Genomic DNA, 1,779 nt, shown 5'->3' with positions numbered 1-1,779 from the left:
AAGCAGCGGTGGTGTGGTGTGTGGGGTACTAGCCGATCAGATCAGAGCAGCTGGAAGATAGGATCAGCATGTCCTTCTTCAGCTAGCTGCAATGCCGCTGCAGACTACTGCAAGCGCTGATGCGAGCCGTGTACCATGCCCCTGCCCCGGCCCCGTCACCCTGAGCTCATGGTCCCGCGTCTTGAGGAACCTTAGTGCGGGGTGCATGGGCGAGCCTTTCTCTCTCTTGGTGTCCACCCTTCCCTCTCGCTCCCCCCTTTATGCTCATCACGCACTCCACAATCCCGGCGATCCGTCATACCTGATGCATGGCTGACGTACCCAGGTTCCTGGCCTTCTGGGCACCACCGAGAACGAGCTCGGCATCCGCAAGTGGCTCGAGGACCAGGGCCACACGCTCGTGACGACCTCGGACAAGGAGGGCGAGAACTCGACCTTTGACAAGGAACTCGTCGACGCCGAGGTCATCATCACAACGCCCTTCCACCCCGGCTACCTGACGGCCGAGCGCCTGGCCAAGGCCAAGAACCTCAAGATTGCCATCACGGCCGGCATTGGCTCAGACCACGTCGACCTCAATGCCGCCAACAAGACTAACGGCGGCATCACCGTGGCCGAGGTGACGGGCTCCAACGTCGTCTCGGTGGCCGAGCACGTCGTCATGACGATCCTGCTGCTGATCCGCAACTTTGTGCCGGCGCACGAACAGATTGAGCGCGGCGAATGGGACGTGGCCGCGGCCGCCAAGCAGGAGTACGACCTCGAGGGCAAGGTCGTCGGCACCGTGGCCGTCGGTCGCATCGGTGAGCGCGTGCTGCGCCGCCTCAAGCCCTTTGACTGCAAGGAGCTCCTCTACTACGACTACCAGCCGCTGTCGGCCGAGAAGGAGAAGGAGATTGGCTGCCGCCGCGTCGACAAGCTCGAGGACCTGCTGGCGCAGTGCGACGTCGTCACCATCAACTGCCCGCTGCACGAGAAGACGCGCGGCCTCTTCAACAAGGACCTCATCGCCAAGATGAAGAAGGGCAGCTACCTCATCAACACGGCCCGCGGCGCCATCGTCGTCAAGGAGGACGTCGCCGACGCCCTCAAGAGCGGCCACCTCGCCGGCTACGGCGGCGACGTCTGGTTCCCCCAGCCCGCCCCCGGCGACCACGTCCTGCGCACCGCCAAGAACCCCTTCGGCGGCGGCAACGCCATGGTGCCCCACATGTCCGGCACCTCGCTCGACGCCCAGAAGCGCTACGCCGACGGCACAAAGGCCATTCTCGAGAGCTACTTCAGCGGCCGCCACGACTACCGCCCCGAGGACCTTATCGTCTACAAGGGCGACTACGCCACCAAGGCCTACGGCGAGCGCAAGGAGAGCAGGCAGACCAACGTCTAGGCCTGGTGCTGGCCTCTGCATGTCGAGAAACGGGACAATAGCATTTTCGTTTTTTTTCCCCTTTACTTTGCTGTGTTGGAAGGGCATCACCTGTATCATGAGACAGTGAAGATAGTGAGAGAGTGAGAGAGAGTAATGCAAACGAAGTCATGACCCAAAAGCTTTTTGTGCTTTTCTTCCTTTCATCGCTGCTTGCGTCGTGATTACAAAAATAACTAGAACAAATGTTCATTGAATCCTGCCTGGCCTTCTGAACACCACGTGCACCCCACCTCCCCCCAAACATCGCTCGTCGCGAGCGTCACAACTCTCTATGATGCAATCATCAGCCCGTACCGTACTCCAGTGAGAAATATTCCCTCCCTCTGCCTTATCGCCCCAGTCAAGTTGTC

The 1,779-nt window shown here is 60.6% G+C and overlaps 1 protein-coding gene across 1 annotated transcript; it reads left to right on the top strand.

The window, feature by feature from the left end:
• Positions 1 to 91: 91 nt before the first annotated feature.
• VDBG_04089 (formate dehydrogenase) lies at positions 92 to 1,387 on the top strand (the record flags this gene model as incomplete). The annotated part of the gene is made up of 2 exons (XM_003006090.1): positions 92 to 130; positions 326 to 1,387. 2 exons carry the CDS (start codon positions 92 to 94, stop codon positions 1,385 to 1,387), a joined length of 1,101 nt encoding a protein of 366 aa, XP_003006136.1.
• Between the last annotated feature and the right edge of the window lie 392 nt (positions 1,388 to 1,779).

This window comes from Verticillium alfalfae, genomic scaffold (genome assembly GCF_000150825.1).
Source record: "Verticillium alfalfae VaMs.102 supercont1.4 genomic scaffold, whole genome shotgun sequence".
In the NCBI taxonomy this organism is placed as follows: domain Eukaryota; kingdom Fungi; phylum Ascomycota; class Sordariomycetes; order Glomerellales; family Plectosphaerellaceae; genus Verticillium; species Verticillium alfalfae.
Note: the sequence above shows the minus strand (reverse complement) of the source record. Positions and strands in the feature narration are given on the sequence as shown.